Consider the following 21,306-nt stretch of genomic DNA (forward strand, 5'->3'; position numbering starts at 1 on the left):
AAAAGCTTGGAAGGCTGCAGGAAGAGCAGTGTCTGATCAATTTGATGATCAGTATAGACCCTTGATAACTCAACCAGGGACAGATAATAGGGGGAAAGTATGAGGTATAAGTTGACTTTGAGTTAGGTCCCTTTCATGAGGTGCTCCCTAGGGAGGCCCTGGAGTAAAGCCCAGGTAGTTTTATTTCTTTTATACAGTTCTACCTTCCTTATAATTAATGAATCTTCCTCCTAGTTTCTGTCACTCGTGCCTGTCAATATTTTGTGTGCCGATGTGTTTACATCTTTTTTTCCTTGCCTGTTTAATAGCTTGGGTGTCTTTTTGTGAGTTTATCCATGGAACTGTTCTGTGGATCAGTTATTTCTTAGGGTAAATTTCATTATTCAAAATCTTGGCTTGGCCAGGAATTGGGCTTAGATAAGCAGTGACTTTATAGATGAAGGGTTCTTTAAAAAAAAAAAAAAGATTTTATTTATTTATTTGACACAGAGAGAGAGAGAACACAAGTAGGCAAAGAGGCAGACAGACGGAGGGGGGAAGCAGGCTCCCTGCTGAGCAGAGAGCCTGATGCGGGACTCGATCCCAGGACCCTGAGATCATGACCTGAGCTGAAGGCAGAGGCTTAACTCACTGAGCCACCCAGGTGCCCCAAAGGGTTCTTTATAAAAATATGGAAGTGGACATATACACATTGATAATTTTTTAAAATTAAATTAACAATGATTTCACTGTGAAACAGGTATATACATCATATATGTAGTTTTTGAAAAATTTATTAACATATAATGTATTATTTTTTTTCAGGGGTACAGGTCTGTGATTCATCAGTCTTACACAATTCACAGCACTCACCATAGCACATACCCACATACCCACATTGCCCAGCCACCCTATCTGCACCCCCAGCAATCCTCAGTTTGTTTCCTGAGATTAAGAGTTTCTTATGGTTTGTCTCCCTCTCCAGTCCCATCTTGTTTCCTTTTTCCCTCCCTTCCCCTACTCCCATCCTGCCTCTCAGATTCCTCATATCAGAGAGATCATATGATAATTGTCTTTCTCTGATTGACTTATTTCGCTTAGCATAATACCCTCTAGTTCCATCCACGTCATTGCAGATGGCAAGATTTTGGGGGGTTTTGATGGCTGCATAGTGTGTGTGTGTGTGTGTGTGTGTGTGTGTGTGTGTGTGTATCTCACATGTTCTTTATCCATTCATCTGTTGTACATCATACATATAGTCTTGAGCAGTTTGTATCTTTAATTAGACCTGAGTTTGAACAATGTCTCTTTGAATTATTTACTCTACAATTTGAGGAAAGTTATTTAATTTATTTTAGCTCTGATTCTTTTCATTTGCCAAATGACACTTTAAAATGCCTGTCTTGGATTTGCACCTTACTTTGAAATGTAAAACATGAGATGGATTGATGGATATACATGTGATAAACAATTATAATAAAGTGCCATAGACTGTGAGTGATGGATATATAAGTTTTCACTGAACAGATATTCAACTTTTGGAAAATTTTCATTGTATCAGAGAAAATGTCTGTCTTGTAGGCTCATTAGAATTAGATGAGGTATATGTAAGAAATGCCTGGCATGTAATAAGCGCTTAATGAGTAGAGGTTCTTAAAAAAAAAAGCACGTCATAGGAGAGACATGGTTTGTAGTGTTGAGAATACAGTGAGGCAGTTTATGGAATGTTTAAAGGTTTCTTTTCTTGTTTTTTTTGTTTCCTTTCTCTTTCTTCCCTCTTTTCCTTCCCTGGAGATTATAAACTGCATCCAGGGCTGAGAATCACTGGTGGGAGGAGGGCAAGTAATGATAAAGTAAGTAAAGGAGAAAGAGGGTTAGGAACCAACAAAACTAACAGAAAGCCTCTGTGGTGTGCACACATGGTCTTTGGTCCTCAATACTCTTTGGAGTCATTTGTCTATTCATTGATTTCCATTTACTGACTCAGTTTTCGTTTCCATCGCTTACAACTTTGGCTTGCTCATTTGTAAAATGAAGATAACAATACCTACTGCTCAGAGTTGTCATAAGAGTGGAATTTAGTTAAATAATGTATATGAAGTGCTTAGCACTTAATAAATGCTTAATAGTGATTGGTGTGTTGCTGTAATAAAAATAAAAATAATAACATGAGAATATTATAATAATGAAAAACTATTATTGAGCATCTATTCCTATTTCAGGTGTTTGTTAGGCACTGGGAATATTGTGATAAATTTTACAGATCTAATCTCTTCCCTCGAATAGCTCACAGCATCATGGGTGAGAAAGGTCTAGAAACTATAAGAGAGTGGTTTAGGTATCAAAATGGAGAGGAGGGGATGGTATGGCCCATGGAATCCAAGCCTAATTTTGCTTCTCATTTTTTGCCTTGTCCTCATTCTGCATGTGTGCAGAGGTACTTCAGTATTATTGAACTTTGCTAGCAAGTTATCAAGGTCTCAGACATCCAGATTATCAAGGTCTCATTAGGAAAGGGGATTGGTGCCTGTCTTTCATTTGGATTTTAAGGTGGGGGTAGTTGAGAAACAAGCACAAGGAATCATTTTTCGCCTTCCCTTTCCCCCTCCAACCTAGTCAGCCCATACTGAAGTTTTTTCCTGGACAAATTAGATTAGCTTCTAATTGCAGGTTAGATAATTAGCTTTTTAACATAATCACTGTTTAAACACTGAAAGCAAATATTTTGGCAATGAGATTTCTTTTTTTCATACACACAAGATTCAATAAGATGTATCCAGCTTAACAAATGGTTGTATTAAAGAAATTTTAAAAGAATTATATTGAGTCCCAGCAGGATAGAACAGTGACATGGTGTCCTGATACATAAATCTGGAGGCAAATCCTATGGATTAAGTAAGGAGAAACAAGACATAGTTACTGTAACAATAATCTGGAATGATATTTTATAACAACTTATAATTAATGCTACTTTGTGTCCTTAGAATCATGGCTAGTAGTTAGTTTGTCTTTTTTATATGATAACTTCTAATCAAGTTCTCTTATAATATTTTGAGGAGTTTCAAAACTATTATTTATAAATAAATGCTAGGCTATTTTTTTAGATGTCTTTCAGATTTAAGGAACTGCTCCCTTTTTACTTTTGTTTAAAATGACTATAATGTTGTGTATTGAAATAATAGGGACCTGCCCTGTGATTACCAGATTTGAGAAAGTTGGATTTATTTTTTTCTTAATTATTAATGCAAGATGATTATAGATAAGCTTATTAATACCTTGTTATGTATTCTTCCAGACCATTTTATATGCATATATATATAATTTTAATGTAACCATAGTATACATATTCTTTTATAATCCGTTTTCATTTATAGTGTTATCTTATATGTTTTAACAAATTTTTAATGGACTACATAATACCCATTACTATGGATATAGCATTATTAATTTAATGGAGCAAGTAAGGGAAACGAGTGTCTAATTTTTTTGCACTTTGTGATTATAATCTATGTTGTGAGGAACATTCTTAAAGCTAAATCTTTTTATATACTCTTATTTCCTTTGTATACACTCTTAATTATATCCTTGGGTAAATTTCTAGAAATGTCATTGATAGATGTTTTTAAGACTTGATGCATTCACTGATTGTCAAGTTACCCTTCGGAAAGGTGTAACCAGTTTACAGTCCCACCAGTGGTTTATGAAAATCCCTATTTTCCTATACACTTAGTATTTGATATCCTTTCAAAGTTTTAAATTAGAAAATGTATGTAGTAACATTGTAAAGAGTAGGAAAATAGGGAAAATCACCTAGAATGCTATTTCCTTAACATAGCAGTGATTATAATATTTGTTATAGTATTCTAGGCTTTTAACACATGCGTAAGTGGTATGTACACTTTTGTTTTCTACTTTTTTCATTCATTGGTAAGTAGTTTCCCCTGCCTTTACCTGGCCTTCAAAATTCCAGTATTCAATGGCCACATGATAGTGCAATACATATTTGTATTTACCTAACTCTTCCCCTATTCATGCCAGTTTTTATTTTGTGTAATGCCACAATTAAAACACAGATATCTACCATTTGTTCAGTATTTACTATGGAACAAACTTTATATTATGTACTTTTTTCTCCCTTTATATTATTTCCTGGCTTTATGTCCAGGAATGGTAATATTGGATCATGAACATTTTTATAGCACAGTCCTTCTGGATTCAGAGTCCAGAGTGCTCACCATTATACCATGGAACCGCCATGCACAGTCCTTCTTATGTCACTGTTTTCTTTCTTATTTCTTACTATCTTAAAACATTTATTAAAAGCCTAAAATGTGCCAGACATTGTGTTAAGAGGCACTGAGAATACAAAGATAAATCAGAGTCCTTGGAGTCAGACATTAAACATACATGATAAAGAGGGACATGATAAAAGGCAATCCCAGATGATGGTGCATCAATTTCTTGGTTGGTCATTCTTTCCATCCATCCTCCATCCATTCATCCGTCCATCTACACATTTATGCCCACTTGATATCCCTCTGGAGCATGAGAGAGCTAGTTGTAGACAACATGATGCCCATTCATTCCTAAATATTTCAGTATAAGAATAAGGATCTTTTTTAACCACAGTACAATGACCAAATTCAAGGAATTTAATATGAATATCATACTATTGTTTAAACTGTTGTCTACATTCAAATTTCACCAGTTGCCCAAATGATGTCCTTTATGGCAGTTTTTCTTCTTTGATTCAGGATCTAATTGAAGATCATGCACTGCCTTTAGTTGTGTTGTCTCTTTTGTTTCCTTTAATCAACCATTCTTTGTCTTTAACCTTTTTGAAGAATAAAGGTTAGTTATTTTGGGGTTTTTTTAAAGATTTATTTATTTATGAGAAAATAAGCTGGGGGAGGGGCAGAGGGAAAAGCTGACTCCCTGCTGAGCAGGGAGCCAGATGCAGAGCTTGATCTCAGGACCCTGGGATCATGACCTGAACCAAAGGCAGATGCTTAACCAACTGAGCCACCCAGGTGCTCCAAGGTTGGTTATTTTGTAGACTATCATTCAGTTTGGAATACCTGGGTGGCTCAGTCAGTTAAGTGTCTGACTCTTGATCTCAGCTCAGGTCTTGATCTCAGGGTTGTGAGGTCAAGCCCAGCATGGACCCTACTTAAAAAAAAAAAAAAAAAGAGAGGAAAAAAAAAAGGAATGTCCTTCAATTTGAGTCTGTTTGAAGTCTGCTTTTGCTTAGATTCAGATTATGCATTTTTGTTAGGAATACCATGTAAGTGATGAGGTGTTCTTTGCACATCATATTAGGAGGCATGTGATGTCAGTTTGTCCCACTAATGCTGAGGTTAAATTTAATTCTTTGGTTAAAATGGAGGCTGCTGTGTATAGTTTTTTTTTTTTTTTTTTACCATAAAGTGACCTTATTTTTGCTTTTGTAATTAATAAGTAATCTGTGGAGAGATATTTTGAAACTACATAAATTTTACCCTCTGGTTTTATCACCCATTGATGATTTTCTGATTTCATCATTCCCTATATTTATTAGTTGGCTTTGTCTGTAAAACCTTTATTTGTTTGTATCAGTATGAACTCATGTATTTTTATTTTATTGAGTGGGTTATATTCTGTTACTATCATTATTTATCTTGATGCCCAAATGTCCCATATTGGGGCAGTAGGAACCCCTTCAAGCTGACTCCTATATATTTTTGATATGTTCCCATCATTCTTTGAGCAGTTCTTTACTTTTTGGCATAACAAGATGATCCAGCCTCATCTTGTGCTTTCTTTGCCCCAGTGTTGGAATCAGTCATTTCTCCAGGAAACCTTCATCCCTTATAGTTTGGAAAACAAGATAAGAGCTAAGGTATATGTTGTTTTTTTTTTTTTTAAAGAGTACCCAAAGTGGTTTTCCTGGTTTGTCTGGAACCTATTGTAATAGAGGCTTATTGTATATAGGAGTTCTGTCCATAGAATGGGCAGGACTGAGGAGGAGCTGAAATAGTTCAGGAAGATGAAAGAATATAAGTAGAGTCACACTATGTGGAAGAGCCCAACTCACTCAGAGGAGCTACATTTCAGTGTGGCTTCAAGTAGAGGAGTTTGAGAATGAGGCAGGGACCAGTTCATTGAGGACTTTGCCATCCGAAGGAACTTAACCTTAGAGATGAGGAACCATCATAGAGGGTTTAAACTGGGTAGGGAAGAGATAAAATTTTGATAGATTTGCATTTTAAGGACACTGTGCTGTCACCAGTGGCAATATGTAGGATGGATTAGATAAATGTTTAAAATTGTTTTCCAGCATAGTTGGCATTTTCCTTCTTAGAGGTCCAGTATTGCAGCTGCTGATACTAATGCGTCAGAGGGATAGTTCTCAGTAGTTTAGTGTAAAGAGAGCAAGAAAAAGCCAGAGCACACAAGTTAAAGCTTGAGTCATTTATCTGTTTGTTGAAATGGCAGCAACTCTCCATTTTAGTACTGCTTTTACAATCAAGACTGGAAGCTGAATGTCAATATTTTCCATTGAAAAAAACACAAACAAAAGATATAAAATATTGATGAATGTGAATATTGCTACATTTTATTTTTCTTTATCTTTGGTAGTAACAGCTAACATTCAGTAATGTAGACATTCTACCTAGTTTGTTATGGTAACCAAAATATGAAATGTAACAACCATGCTTTTTGAAATAATAGCAGATTGCATTTTTAGCTTGAAGTTTGTTGTTATAACAAGTTTTATTTCTGTACTATTTACAGCCTGTATCCCAGGCAGTTGGAATTGAACAAGCAACTCTTCTAAAACCAGATTTAGTTAGAAGGTGAGTATCTTCAAATTCATACCATCAAAACAATGAGAGTGTTTTGAAGTATTTGCACTCAGTGGGTGCTTAGTGAATCTTGATTAGAGAAGCTTCTGTTTTCTTGTATTTGTGTGTATGTTCAATAAAATAGTAGGTATTATTTTTACTTTATAATGTTAATAATCATATAGGATGTTAAATTATTGACTGTTTTCTTGTTTTCATTATTATAATACTCTATTCTTAAGAAAAGCTTAAAGGGGTTAAAAAAGGAAACAAGGAATAGTGTAATTTAGAATAAAAGTCCTGCTAATCTAAAGAAATTAGGTATAACCAGGTATATAATTGTGTTATTATCTGGTAGTTGGAAATTAATATTTTTCTCTGTGTTCAGATTGGATAATTTTTATTGTTCTCTCTTCAAGTTCATTGGTTCTTTCTCGTATTCATTCTGCTATTGTGCCCATTTGATGAATTTATCTCTATGATTATACTTTTCTCCAGTTTTATTGAAAAATAGTGGACATAAATCACTGTATAAGTTTAAGACATACATCTTGATGGTTTAATTTACATATACATTGTGAAATGATAACCACAATAGATTCTACTAACATCCATTTTCTCATCTAAATATAATAAACGAAAAGAAAAAAAAAGGAAAAAAATCTCTCCTTGTGGTGAGAACTCACAGGATTTCCTTTCTTAACGACTTTCCTATATCTCATACAGCAGTGTTAACTATAGTCATCGTGTTGTGTATTACATCCCTAGTACTTATTTATCTTATAACTGGAAGTTTGTACCTTTTGACCATCTTCCAGTTTTCCCTCTCCCCACTCTCTGCCTCTGGTAACCACAAGTCTGATCTCTTTTTCTGTGAATTTGTGTGGGTTTTTTTTTTTTTTTAATTTCTGTTTTTCTTAGATTCCACTTAAGAGATTGTACAGTATTTGTCTTTCTGTCTGACTTATTTCACTTAGCATAATGCCTTCAAAGTCCATTAATGATGCTGCAAATGGTAGGTTTTCCCCTTCTTATGGTTAAATTATAGTTGTGTGTGTGTGTGTGTGTGTGTGTGTGCACGTGCATGTGCACACACCACAATTTCTTTATCCATTCATCCATCAATGGACAGACAGGTTGTTTCCATGTTCCATGTCTTGGATATTGTAAAGAATGCTGCTATGAAAACAGGTGTGCAGATATCTCTTTGAGTTAATGTTTTTGTTTTTGGGGGATATATTCCCAGAAATCAAATTGCTGAATCATGTGGTAGTTCTAGTTCTAATTTTTTGATGATCCTCCATACTGTTTTCCAGAGTGGCTACACCAATTTATAGTCCCACTAACTACACAGTCATTCTCTTTTCTCCACATCTTTGCCAGCATTTGTTATCTTGTCTTTTTGGTAATGGCCGTTCTAATAGGTATGAGGCAGTATTTCTAGAGCTCAGTTTGTTGATACCCATTCTTGAGACAGAGGTACCTAGGTGGCTCAGCTGGTTAAGTGTCTGCCTTCGGCTCAGGTCATGATCTCAGGGTCCTGGGATCAAGCCCTGTGTCAGGCTCCCTGCTCATTGAGGAGTCTGCTTCTCCTTCTCCCCTTGCCCCTTTCCCCAGCTTGTGTACACATGTGCTCTCTCTCATGCTCTTTCACTCTCATACTCTCTTTCTCTCTCAAATAAATAAACAAAATTTTTAAAAATTTAAAAAATTCCTGAGACAAAATGGAAACACAACATACCAGAACTTTTGGGATGCAGCAAAAACATTTCTAGAAGGGACATTCACAGTAATAAATGTCTACATTAAGAAGTAGGAGAGATCCCAAATAAGGAACTTAACTCTATGCATTAAGGAATTAGGAAAAGAACAAACTAAGCCCAAAGTTAGCAGAAGAAATAATGATTAGAGTAGAAACAAATGAAATAGAGAACAGAAAAACAATAGGACATTAACCAAACTAAGAGTTGGTTCTTTGAACAGATAAACAAAATTGAGAAACCCTTAGTTAGACTAAACAAAGACAAAAGATTAAGGACCCAAAGCAACAAAATTATAAATGAAAAGGGAGGAATTACAGCTGATAACACAGATATTCAAAGGATCAAAAGAAGCTATGATGAACAATTAAATACCAACAAACTATACTACCTAGAAGTGGATAGATGCTTAGAAACATACAATTTACCAAGACTGAATCAGGAAGAAATAGAAAATCTGAATAGACCAATTACTATTAAGAAGATTGAATCAGTAATCAAAACATTCCCAACAAGTAAAAGCTCAGGACCAGATGGCTTCACAGGTGATTTTTACCAAATACTTAGGGAATAATTAACATTAATCCTTCTCAAACTCACAGTAGTGAAGAGGAGGGAACCTTCCCAAACTCATTTTATCATATCAGCATTATACTGATACCAAAACCAGAAAAGGATACTACTAGAAAAGAAAATGACAGGCCTATTCCCTGATAAATATAGATGCACAAAAACCTCAATAATATACTAGCAAACTGAATTCAACAGCAAATTAAAAGGATCATACACTATAATCAAGTAGTATTTATCCCTGCGATACAAGGATGGTTCAACATATGCAAATTAATCAATGATTTGATTGAAAGAAATGACTCATGATCATATTAATAGAATGAAATAAAAGAATCATATGATCATCTCAGTAGATGCAAAAAGTACGTTTGATATAATTAAACATTCATGGTAAAAACTCTTAAGAAATTAGACACAGAAGGAACATATCTCAATATAATAAAGGCTATGTATGGTAAATCCATATCTAACCTCTTACTCAATGGTGAAATGTTGAAAGCTTTTCCTTGAATATCAAGAACAAAACAAGGGTACCCTCTCGCCACTCTTATTCAACATAAGATTAAAAATCTTAGAGCAATGAGGGAAGAAAAGAGATAAAAGGTATCAATCCCATTTACAGTAGTATCCCCAACAACAAAAATACTTAAGGGATAAATTTAACTAAAGAAGGGAAAGATTTCTACTCTGAAAACTACAAAATATGGGTGAAAGAAATCAAAGAAAACACAAATAAATGAGTAGGTATTCTGTGGCTTAGAAGAATTAATGTTAAAATGTCAGTACTACTGAAAGCCATCGATAGATTCAATGCAGTCCCCATCAAGATTCCAGTGCCATTTATCACAGAGCTAGAAGAAGTACTCCTAAAATGTATATAGAACCACAAAAGTAGCCAAGTAGCCAAAGAAATCCTGAGAAAGAAAAACAAAGCAGGAGACATCATACTTCCTGATTTCAAGCTATACTATAAAGTTATAGTCACCAAAACAGTATCATACTGGCATAACAACAAATAGACCAGTGGAGGACAATTAAGAGCCCAGATATAAACCCAAGCATATACAAGTCAGCTAATATTTCACAAGAGAGCCAAGAATACTTAAAAGACAGTCTTTTCAATAAATGGGGTTGGGGTAATTGGATATTCACATGTAGAAGAATGAAACTGGATCCGTATCTTACACCACTCACAAAAGTTAACTTGAAATGGATTAAAGACTTAAATGTAAGACCTGAAACAGTGAAACTCCTAGAAGAAAACACAGGAATAAATCTCCTAGACATGGGTCTTGGTAATGATTTCTTGGATATGACACCTAAAACACAGGCAACAGAATAAAAAATTAACAAGTAGGACTACACCAAACTACAAGCCTTCTGCACAACAAAAGAAACCATTAGCAAAGTGAAAAGAAAACCTATGGAATGAGAAAATATTTGCAAACTATGTATCTGATCACAGGTTAATAACCAAAATATATAAGGAGCTCCTATAACTCAATAGCAAGAAGACAAATACCCCAATTAACAAATGGGCAAAGGACCCAAATAGACATTTCTCCGAACAAGATATACAAAAGGTCAACAGGTGTGTAAAAAGATGTTCAATATCACTAGTCATTAGGGTAATGCACATAAAACAACAATGATATCTTACTAGTGAGTATACGCTCTCAACTTGATTCTGCAGATGAGCAAAACCACTCATTGGGATTACTACTTGGACACTATAGGTATCAATTTGTCTGCCACGGAACCATCTATTGTCCTGTTGCAAACCCTTCCCTCCTTCCCTGTCATACTCGTATTCCCAGTGGTTGAGCCCTGCAGATTCTCCTGCAATGCCTGTAGTGTGAGATCAAAATAGGGGCTCCCACAAAGCTACCCACAATGTTGAGTGAGGGCTGGTTGTCCCGCCGCCAGGTTCTCTTTTCCAACTGGAGGTGTTAGAGGTTCAGGTACTATGCTGGCCTGGGGTAGGGGCAATGTGGCCAATGTATAGCCACTTCTCTTACGCCTCTTTTTTTTTTTTTAGAGGGGGGATGGAGAAAGAGAAAGAGTGAGCATGAGCAGGTGGAAGGGGCAAAAGGAGAGGGAGAGAAAATCTTAAGCAGGCTCCATGCCCAGCATGGAGCTCGACTCAGGCCTAGATCTCATGATCTGGGCTGAAATTAGTAGTCAAATGCAACTGACTGGGCCACCCAGGTGCCCCTTCTCTTACCCTTCTAATCCAGTCTGACTTGGTCTCTACTGTGCAAAGGGGTGGCTTCAGTCAGTTCTAGGAATGTTCTAGGAATCTTTCAGTGGTGTCTTGTTCTCAAATAGTTATTAGTTGTTCTTGTGAGCAAAGGCAGAAACAACCTATGTTGCCATCTTGGTGATGTCACTTCTTGTGATTGTGCTTTATTTTTGTAATTTTCCTTAATTCTCTTAATATCTCTATTTTTCTATGAGATTTTCTGTTTTCACATTTACTTCAAGAATATTTGTAATTGCTCATTGAAGCATTTTGATGATGCCTGCTTTAAAATCCTTATCAAGGGGTGCCTGGGTGGCTCAGTGGGTTAAAGCCTCTGCCTTCAGCTCAGGTCATGGTCCCAGGTCCTGGGATTGAGCCCCGCATCAGGCTCTCTGCTCCACAGGGAGCCTGCTTCCTCCCTTCTCTCTCTGCCCGCCTCTCTGCCTACTTGTGATCTCTCTCTCTGTCAAATAAATAAATAAAATCTTTTAAAAAAATAAATAAAAAATAAAATCCTCATCAATAGGGACGCCTGGGTGGCAAGTCAGTTAAGCATCTGCCTTTGGCTCAGGTCATGATCCCAGGGTCCTGGGATCGAGTCCAGCACTGGGGCTCCTTGCTCAGTGGGGAGCTGGCTTTTCCCTCTCCCTCTGCCTGCCTCCCTTCCTACTTGTGATCTCTGTCAAATAAATAAAATTTTAAAAAAAATTTAAGCTGCTTCCCCTGCTTGTTCATTCTCTCTCTCTCTCTCTCTGATAAATAAATAAATAAAATCTTCAACAAAATAAAATCCTTGTCAGATAAATCCAGTATCTGATTCATCCTGGTGTTGGCATCTCTTGATTGTCTTTTTGTATTCAAATTGTTATCTTCCTGGCTTTTGGTATGATAAGGAATTTTCATTTGTCTTCTGGACATTTGGGATATTATTTTGGGAGACTCTGGATCATATTTAAATACTGTATTTTAGTGGACAGTTACCCTATTTAGATGCATAGGTTCTGATCTACTTTTGTGGGCTGTGGTTCTAATGACAATTTAGTTTTCAGAGTCCTTGTAGTATTAGTACTAGTAGTACTAGTTCACCTTGCTTGGTTCACCTGACACCACTGGGCCCCATTGCTGCTGCCCCAGGCCAGAACTCAAGGCCACATGCTACTGGTGGAGCTCCCTCTAATCTTACTAGGGGAGGGAAGGGCCGCCTGAACTATCTTCTGCTGGGTTGGGGGTCAGGAGACCACTGGTCTTGCTGCCTTTGCCTTTAAGCTGAGAGTCAGGAGACACTGAGCCTGGACTATCTTGTCACTGGGTAGGTAATTGGGAGATGCCAAACTGCTTTGTTTTTCTTTGAGTCCTGGGAGTCCCTAGCCAGTCCACTTTCATATTTTCATCCTTCAGTATCTAGCTGTGATTGTCTACTCTATTTAATTTCCACACGATTTAGGTGGACTTAAGAGGTGAGAAGAACAGAGAGAGTTGAATTTCTGCCATCTTGTCCCAGACCCTGAACTGGTGTTTTAAGATTACTTTGAAATGCGAATGAAATAGCCCCATTGACTAGAATTATGTCCCTTTTATCTTTTGAAAGTGTTGTTACTATTATTTTTTTTTTTTTGTATATTAAAAAACTAAGAGCAGGGGCGCCTGTGTGGCTCAGTGGGTTAAAGCCTCTGCCTTCTGCTCAGGTCATGATCCCAGGGTCCTGGGATTGAGCCCCACATCGGGCTCTCTGCTCAGCAGGGAGCCTGCTTCCTCCTCTCTCTCTGCCTGCTTCTCTGTGATCTCCGTCTGTCAAATAAATAAATAAAATCTTCAAAAAAAAAAAAAAAAAACCAAGAGCAGTATTAATGTATCTCCTTCTACGACTTTTTTTTTTTTTTAAGATTTCTTTATTTGAGAGAGAGGGGGAAAAGTGAGTGGGGAGAGGGGCAGAGGGCGAGGGAGAGAGAATCTCCAAGCAGTCTCCCCACTGAGTGTGGAGCCCTACGTGGGGCTTGAACCCAGGACCCTGAGATCATGACCTGAGCTGAAACCAAGAGTCAGACACGTAACCGACTGAGCCACCCAGGGGCCCCCTTCTACTACATGTATTTATATAATTTTTTTTAACGTGAACATAGGAAAAATTTTAGAAGTTATTTTTATATCTTCTTTCATATCTTTATATAAATATTTCAGGGGTAGTTTCCAGGAGAAAGGAATTTACCTAAAAATTAATTTAAAAGATATGTGCTTGGTGCTAACAGATCTTTTCATTTAATTTTTAAATGTATTTATTGGAAATTTTGTATTTATTGAAATATCTTCAAACTTATTAAAGAAAAACGCTGAAAAATGTCCTGACACAGATAAACTGAAAGATAGCTTCCATTTCATAATCATACTGATATGAACCTGCAAGATATAACTAGTTAAAATTAATCACATTGAACCATTTTAATATCATTCATTTTTAAATTTTTTTACCAGAATTGTAGTGTATTTTTATTATTTATTTTATTGAAGTATAACTGACATAAAAATTTCTATTAGTTTAAAATACACAACATAATGATTTGATATTTGAATATATTGTAAAATGATCACCACAGTAAGTGTAGTGAACATCTATCACCATACATAGCTACAGAATTTTTTTCTTGTGAACTTTTAAGATCTAATCTCTTAGCAACTTTGAAATATACAATATAGTATTATTAACTATAGTCACCATGATGTACATGACATCTCAAGAATTACTTATTTTATAACAGGAAGTTAATATATTTGACTGCCTTCACCCATTTTGCTCAACACATTTCCCACCTCTGGCAACCCGTGGCAACAATTAATTAATCATTAATCTGTTCTCTGTATATAGGAGTCTGTTTTTTTAATTCTACATATTATGATATTTTTCTTTCTGTTTCTGACTTACTTCCCTTAACATGAGAAATATAAAGAGGAAAATAATATCCTGAGGGTCTCTTCATGCTATGGAAAATAGCAAGACTCCATTCTTTTTTATGGCTGAATACTATTCCTCACTGTGTGTGTAAACATGAATATAACACATTTCCCTTTTTCCTTTAAGTATAGTGTTTTTTAATTTTTTTTAACATTCAGTGTTTTATTAGTTTTAGGTGTATGATATAGTGATTCAACAATTCCAAATAATCCCAGTGCTCGGTATGAGAAGTGCACACCTTAACCCCCATTCCATTTTTAACCCATTCCCCCTCACCTCCCTTTTGTGACACTTTTTTCTCTATAATGATGAGTCCGTTTCTTCATTTGTCTGCCTCTCCTCTGTATTTTTGTCCCTTTGCTTATTGATTTTGTTTCTTAAATTCCAAATATGAGGGAAATTATCTAGTATTTGTCTTTTTCTGTCTTCACTTAGCATTATACTCTCCACCTCTATCCATATAATTTCCATTCTTTTTTATGGCTGAATAATATCCCATTGTGTGTATATACACCACATCTTCTTTATCTGCTCATTATTTGATAGACACTTGGGCTGCTTCCATAATTGGACTATTGTAAATAGTGCTGCTATAAACATAGGGGTGGATGTATCTTTTTGAATTAGTGTTTTTGCATTCCTTGGATAAATCCCCAGTAGTGCAATTGCTGGATCAGAGGCTAGTTCTATTTTTAACTTTTTGAGGAACCTCCGTACTATTTTCTGTAGTCGCTGTACCAGTCTGCAGTCCCACCAACATTGCAAGAGGGTTCCCTTTCTCTGCATCCTTGCCAACATGTGTTGATTCTTGTGTTGTAGATTTTAGCCATTCCAACAAGTGTGAAGTTGTAGCTTAGTGTAGATTTGATTACATTTCTCTGATTATAAGTGATGTTGAATATCTTTTCATGTGTCTGCTGGCCATCCTGATGTCTTTGGAGAAATGGCTGTTCATTTCTTCTACCCTAATTGGGTTGTTTGTTTTTTGAGTGTTGAGTTTTACAAGTTCTTTGTATTTGGGTACTAACCCTTTATTGAATGTGTCATTTGCGAATGTCTGATCCCATTCAGTAGGTTGTCTTTCAGTTTTGTTGATTATTTCCTTCACTATAGAGAAACTTTTTATTTTGGTGTAGTTCCAGTAGTTTATTTTTGCTTTTGTTTCCCTTGCCTCAGGAGACATACCTAAAAGGAAGTTGCTAGGGCCAAGGTCAGAAAAGTTATTGCCTTCTAGGCTTTTTATGATTTCAGGTCTCCCATTTAGGTCTTTCATCCATTTTGAATTTATTCTTGTGCATGGTGTAAGAAAATGGTCCAGTTTCATTGTTTTGCATGTTGTTGTCCAATTTTGCCAACATTTGTTGAAGATAATTTTTTTTCCTACTGGATGTTCTTTCCTGCTTTGTCAGAGATTAATTGACCATATAGTTGTGAGTTTATTTCTGAAATTCTGTTCTGTTCTATTGATCTGTATGTCTGTTTTTGTGCCAATACTGTTTTGGTCACTACAGCTTTCTAATATAATGTGAAGTCCAGAGTTGTGATGCCACCAGCTTTGCTTTTCTTTTTCAAGATTGCTTTGCCTATTCAGGGTCTTTTGTGATTTCATACTAATTTTAGGACCATTTGTTCTAGTTCTTTGAAAAAAAAAGTTAGTATTTTGACAGAGATTGCATTTAATCTATAGATTGCTTTTTGTAGTATAGACATTTTGACAGTATTTGTTCTAATCTATCAGTGTGGAATGTCTTTCCATTTCTTTGTGTCATCTTTAATTTCTTTCATCACTGTTTTATAATTTTCAGAGTACAGATCTTTACCTCTTTGGTTAGGTTTATTCCTATGTATCTTACTATTTTTGGTACAATTGTGAATAAGATTGGTTTCCTAATTTCTCTTTCTACTGCTACATTATTGGTGTATAGAAATGGAACAGGTATCTGAGGTGCGTGGGTGGCTCATTTGGTTAAGTGTTTAACTCTTGATTTCCACTCAGGTCATGATCTCAGGGACCTGGGATCGAGCCCCACGTTGATGATGCTTAAGATCCTCCCTCTCTGCCTCTGCCCCTCCCCCGCTCATGCGCTGGCTCTCTCTTTCTCTCTAAAATAAATAAATCTTTAAAGAAGAAAGAAATGCAACACATATCTGTATATTGATTTTGTATCCTGCAACTTTACTGATTTCTTTATCAGTTCTGGCAGTTTTGTGGTAGAGTCATTTGGGTTTTCTATATACTGTATCACGTCATCTGCAAATAGTGAAAGTTTTACTTCTTCCTACCAATTTGGATGCCTTTTATTTTTTTGTTGTTGTTTGATTTCTGTGGCTTGACTTCTAGTACTATCTTGAATAAAAGTGGAAGAGTAGATATCCTTGACTTGTTGCTGACCTTAGTGGAACACTCTCAGTTCTTCCTCATTAAGTATGATGTTACCTCTGTGTTTTACGTAGATGGCCTTTATTATGTTGAGGTATGTTTCCTCTATTCCTATTTCATTAAAGGTTTTCATCATAAATGGATGTTATACTATGTCAAATGCTTTTTCGGCATCTATTGAAATGATCAAATGGTTCTTATTCTTTCTCTTACTGATGTGATGTAATGTGTTGATTGATTTACAAATATTAAACCACCCTTAAAATCTAGGAGTAAATCCCATTTGATTGTGGTGAATGATTTTTTAAAATGTACTGTTAAATTCGGTTTCCAAGTGTTTTGTTGAGGATTTTTGTGTCTATATTCATCAAGGTTAAAGGATATTAGCCTGTGGTTCTCTTTTTTAGTGGTATCTTTATCTGGTTTTGGTATCAGGGTAATCCTAGTCTCATAGAATGGACTTGGAAGTTTTTTTTCCTTTTTTATTTTTTGGAACATCTTAAGAAGAATAGATATTAACTCTTCCTTAAATGTTTGGTAGAATTCACCTGTGAAGCCAACTGGTCCTGGACTTTTATTTGTTGGGAGTTTTTGATTACTGACTCAATTTCTTTGCTGGTTATTGGTCTGTCCAAATTTTCTCTTTGTTCCAGTTTCAGTTTTGGGAGTTGATATGATTCTGTGAATTTATTCATTCCTTCTAGGTTGTCCAGTTTGTTGCATATAGTTTTCATGATATATATAATATATTATATTATAATATATATTTCATAATATATAATAATATATGCATATAGTTGCATATAGTTTTCATAATATTCTCCTATAGTTGTTAATATTTCTGTGGTGTTGATTATTTCTCCTCTATCATTTGTGGTTTTATTTATTTGGGTTCTTTCTCTTCTTTTTGCTAAGTCTGGCTAGAGGTTTATCAATTGTATTAATTTTTTTCATAAAGCCAGCCCTTCCTTTCACTGGTCTATTCTATTTGTTTTTTTCAGTTTCTATATTGTTTATTTCTGCTCTAATCTTTATTCTTTCCTTCTGCTGGTTTAAGGTTTTGTTTGTTGGTTTTTTCCTAGCTCCTTTAGATGCAAGGTCAGGTTGTTTATTTGAGAGTTTTCTTGCTTTTTGAGGTACGCCTATATTATTGTTATAAACTTCCGTGTTAGAACAGCTTTTGCTGGGCGCCTGGGTGGCTCAGTCAGTTAAGCATCTGCCTTCAGCTCAGGTCATGATCCCAAGGTCCTGGGATCAAGTCCTGCATCAGGCTCCCTGCTCAGTGGCGTGTCTACTTCTCCCTCTGCCTCTGTACCTCCCCCCTTGTGCTTGTGCTCTCTCTTTCTCATGCTCTCTCTCTCAAATGAATAAATAAAATATTTAAACAAAACAGCTTTTGTTGCAACTCCGAGGTTTTGGACCATTGTGTTATCATTTTCATTTGTTTCCATGTACTTTTTTATTTCTTCTTTTGTGTCCTGGTTGAGCCATTCATTGACTAGTAGTGTGTTGTTTAACCTGCATATATTTGTGATCTTTCTAGATTTTTTCTTGTGGTTGACCTCTGGTTTTATAGCGTTGTGGTCAGAAAAGATGCATGGTATGACTTCAGTCTTCTTGAATATATTGTGGCTTGTTTTGAGAGCTAGTATGTGATCTATTCTGTAGGTTGTTCAGTGTGCACTTGAAAAGAATATGTATTCTGCTGTGTTAGGGTGGAATGTTCTGAATGTATGTGTTAAATCCATCTGTTCCAGTGTGTCATTCAAAGCCATTGTTTCCTTGCTGATTTTTTAAAAAAAGATTTTATTTATTTATTTGAGAGATTGAGAGCAAGAGAGAAAATGCATGAGCATTGGGGAGGGGCAGAGCGAGAGGGAGAAGCAGACTCCCTACTGAGCAAGGAGCCCTCCTCAGGGCTCTATGCCAGGATTGTGAAATCATGACCTGAGCTAAAGGCAGATGCTTAATTGCCTGAGCCTCCTGGGAGACCCAGTTTCTGTTTAGTTGATCAGCCCATTGATGTAAGTGGGGTGTTAAAGTACCCAACTATTGTATGATTATTGATTATTTATATTTGTTATTAACTCTTTGTCTCTTTTTGCTCATATGTTGGGTGCCTAGATATTTACAATTATTGTATTTTCTGATTGGCTATCCCCTTCATGATTATATGTTGTCTTCCTTTTTCTCTTGTTAGTCTTTGTTTTAAAGTCTGTTTTCTCTGATACCAGTATTGCTCCTCCATCTTTCTGTTGATAGCCATTTTCATTATAGATGTTTCTCCCTCATTTTCAATCTGTTGGTGTCTTTAGGTCTAAAATGAGTCTCTTGTAGGCTGCATATAGGTAGGTCTTATTTTTTTAATCCATTCTGTCTCCCGGTGACTTTTGATTGGAGCATTTAGTCCATTTACCTTCATAGTAATTATTAAAAATGTATTGTCATTTTATTCTTTGTTTTGTGGTTGTTTCTGAAGATTTTTGCTGATCCTTTATTGTTTTTATCTCTTTCATCATTTGATTTTCATTATTGATATATTTAGATTTTTTTCTCTGTGTTCTTTATGTATTTATTAGTGGTTTTTGATATATGGTTACCGTTAGGTCTGTATGTGATGACTTCTGCAAGTAGCAGTCTATATTAATTTGATGGTCGTTTAAGTTTGGACCCATTCTTTACTCTTCTCCTCAGCATATTTTAGTAACATTTTGTCATATTTCACAAATTTACATATTTTACATGTTTTCCATTAATTTTTTAATGTCTTGACTGAATTTTTGCAGAAATATTATTTTTTACTTCTTTAGTTTCCTAGCTTTCTACTTTCACTTTTGGTCTCTCCTTTCTACTCACAGAGTCCCCTTTAATACTTTTTACATAGCTGGTTTAGTCATCATGAACTCCTTTAGTTTTTATTTCTCCTTCTATTCTGAATGGTAGCCTTGCTGTATAGAGTATTCTTGGCTGCAGATTTTCCTCATTCATTACTTTGAACTTATCATGCCACTCCCCTCTGGCTTGCAAAGCTTCTGCTAAAAAATCTGCTATCCTTTTATGTTTCTCTTTTATGTTACTATCTTCTTTTGCCTTGCTGCTTTTAAAATTTTTAAAAAAGATTTTATTTATTCATTTGATAGAGGGAGGGAAAGAGAGCAGAAGCAGGGGGGCTGCAGAGGGAGATGGGGAAGCAGGCACCTGATGTGGGGTTCCATCCCAGGACCCTGGGATCATGGCTTGAGCTGAAGGCACATGCTTAACTGACTTGAGCCCCCCAGATGCCCCTTAAATTTTTTTCTTCATCACTATTTTTTTTGCCAGTTTAATTACAATATATCTTGGTATGGATATCCTTTTGTTGATTTTATTGGGGGTCACATGCCTCCTGGATCTGGATATCTGTTACCTTCTCCAGATTAGGGAAGTTTTCAGCTATTATTTCTTCCAATAAATTTTCTACCCTGTTTTCTCTCTCTTATTCTAGGACTCCTATAATATGAATGTTACTACATTTGGTGGAGTCACTGTGTTCCCTATGTCTCTTTTCATTTCTCATTATTCTTTTTTCTCTCTTGTTCAACTTGATGATTTTCCATTATTCTGGCTTTAGATCACTAATTTGCTCCTCTAATTCTTCCATCCTTTTCTTCATTCCATCAAATGTGCTTCTCATTTCATTTATTGAGCCCTTTATTTCAGCTATGTTATTCCTTATCTCTATGTTAAGGGCCTCACTGATGTCCTCCATTCTTTTTTCAAGTCCAGTGAGTATGTTTGTGATCGTTACTTTAAATTCTCTATCAGGCATGTTAAGTATTTCTGTTTTGCTTAGATTTCTGGCTGTGGCCTTGTCCTCTTCTTTCATTCTGGATAATTTCTCTGTCTTCTCATTTTACCTACATTACTGTGCCTGTTTCTACGCTTTAGGAAAGTCAACCACATCTTCTATTCTTGAGGGTAATGATGAAGAAATCCGGTAATGCCTTGCCCAGTAGTATCCCTTGTTCCCTAGGGCCTTGTGCTTACAGGAGTGTCTCCAGTGTGTGCTGTTTATGCTCTTCTTTTGACCTAGTCACTTTATCCCTCAGGCCAGTTGTTTGCCAAGGCTCTATTTGTGTGTTGTGGGCAGTATTTGATCCCTTGCCTGAATGTGGCACGTTTTAGCTAGGTGTGCTCTGGTCTGTTTGTGAAGTGAGACCTACACCAACACTATAACTGGTGCTCTGCAAAACTCCCAAGTCAGGAACCATTGTGTGAACAGGGTTTTGGGCCCATCTTCTGGGGAGGGAGTCATCAAGGTGGGATTGTGGCAATGGAGACTGGGAATGGGAATTCCACTAGAATGTAGGAGAGGCAGGGCTTGGTATAAGCATGTAAGGTTGGGGTTGTCAGCATTGTGCTGGTTCTTGTCATGGCTCTGTGGTTCAGGGGAAGGAAATGGCACCACCTAGTTCTTTTCTTCCTGGAGGTTTCTCTCCATGAATGATGCCTCTCTGGGATGTGGTCTGAAATGAACAAATAACCTCCCCACCGTGTATTCCAGATGCTCTTCAGATCACTGTTGCCACACTGTATACTCACAGGTTATTTGCCTGCCTGCT

The 21,306-nt window shown here is 36.2% G+C and overlaps 1 protein-coding gene across 1 annotated transcript in view; it reads left to right on the forward strand.

Moving 5' to 3' along the window:
• The window catches only part of LOC111139929 (WNK lysine deficient protein kinase 3), a 121,382-nt gene that overhangs the window by 56,926 nt on the left and 43,150 nt on the right, over positions 1–21,306 (forward strand). The window contains exon 10 of the mRNA XM_022492343.1: positions 6,754–6,815. Coding sequence (XP_022348051.1) covers positions 6,754–6,815 — 62 coding nt within the window. The remainder of the gene's footprint in view (positions 1–6,753; positions 6,816–21,306) is intronic.

This window comes from Enhydra lutris, unplaced genomic scaffold, assembly GCF_002288905.1.
Source record: "Enhydra lutris kenyoni isolate GAN:26980312 unplaced genomic scaffold, ASM228890v2 scaffoldscaffold125, whole genome shotgun sequence".
Taxonomy (NCBI): domain Eukaryota; kingdom Metazoa; phylum Chordata; class Mammalia; order Carnivora; family Mustelidae; genus Enhydra; species Enhydra lutris.